A 1230-nucleotide genomic window follows, 5' to 3' on the forward strand; every position below is an offset into this window, starting at 1 on the left:
ATTGGCGCCTCCATTCAAGTTTTAAGAGGAGTCGCCAATTCAATTGACGCCTCCTCCTAAAAGTGGGGTAGATTGGGAATATTGCTGAAAAGTGGGGTATTTTGGGATTTTTTTCGAAAAATTGGGTTATCAACCCCAAATCCTTGCCCGTTTCTTTAGCTATGAGATAGTATATCATGATATTTAGGGGCTTTATTTTAAATTTTTTAAAGAATGATATGAATATCTAAAAAGTATAAATAAATTGTTTAAATAATGAAAGAGTATATAATAATATAAAAAATTACGTTGAGTCTATTTAAGAAAATTCAAATAAGTGTGATGAATATGGATGCTATTGTATATCACTTATTTTCTTAAAGAGATGAAACAAACCCAAATAACTTGTCAACTTCATCTGAATCAAAGTCAAAAAAATAAATTTAATTCAAAATTAGAAAGTACAAACATTCACCCAAATAACATACTGAATTCAATATTAAAGTATTTCATTCCACCAATTTAAATAGAAGTACTACATGATTTATGTCATACTAGTACAAATTAAAGAATTATAAGGATATTAGATATATGGACAGAAATAGAGAGAATACAAAATCTACACAAAACATTACAACCAATAATGTAGACGTAGTGTATGGACTAAGTCAAATGCTCCAACAATAATGCCAACCATTGTCTCAGTCTCAGCCACCACAGCCGCCACCTCCACACCCTCCACCACCGCCGCATCCTCCTCCACCCCCTCCATGTCCCCCGTCACCATGTCCACCACCGTCCCCTCCATGATGACCATGATTTCCATCTGAAGTTGTGTCAACAGGAGTACTTGCTATAGCTGCGGTCATAAAAACCATGTTACCATCTTTGGCACCACCATCACTTCTGAATTTTGCGACGCTAGCTTTTGAGGCATGGGTGGCATGAAATCCATTACTGTTCTTGTTTATGTTGTTATCGTCTCTTCTCTTTCCACGTGGACAGCAAAAGTTTCCCATGTAGATGTTGTTGGCTCAAGTCTTTGTTTTCTATACAACTTTATTGCTCTTGATATATATAAAAATTTATAGTCAACAAGCGTGTTTCCAAGAAAAATTCAATGGAGTTCTAGGTAGTTAATGTTGGAATTATTCGCAATCCATGTGACGTACGTTATACTCCTTAGGTTTACAATAAATTAAAGTTTTAAAATATAGCAATACAATATTACAAATTGGGCTAAACATAAAA

At 34.3% G+C, this 1230-nt stretch overlaps 1 protein-coding gene across 1 annotated transcript; it reads right to left on the minus strand.

Annotated features, from left to right (window-relative positions):
* Positions 1-686: 686 nt before the first annotated feature.
* Positions 687-998, minus strand: LOC127131163 (glycine-rich protein DOT1). The gene has a single exon (XM_051060099.1). The coding sequence runs from the start codon at positions 996-998 to the stop codon at positions 687-689; it is 312 nt and encodes a 103-aa protein (XP_050916056.1).
* Positions 999-1230: the final 232 nt, after the last annotated feature.

This window comes from Lathyrus oleraceus, chromosome 3 (genome assembly GCF_024323335.1).
Source record: "Lathyrus oleraceus cultivar Zhongwan6 chromosome 3, CAAS_Psat_ZW6_1.0, whole genome shotgun sequence".
Classification (NCBI taxonomy): Eukaryota; Viridiplantae; Streptophyta; class Magnoliopsida; order Fabales; family Fabaceae; genus Lathyrus; species Lathyrus oleraceus.

What these genes read in the sequence shown, in the direction of transcription:
- LOC127131163 (XM_051060099.1), bottom strand. Translation starts at nt 998, where the DNA reads ATGGGAAACTTTTGCTGTCCACGTGGAAAGAGAAGAGACGATAACAAC.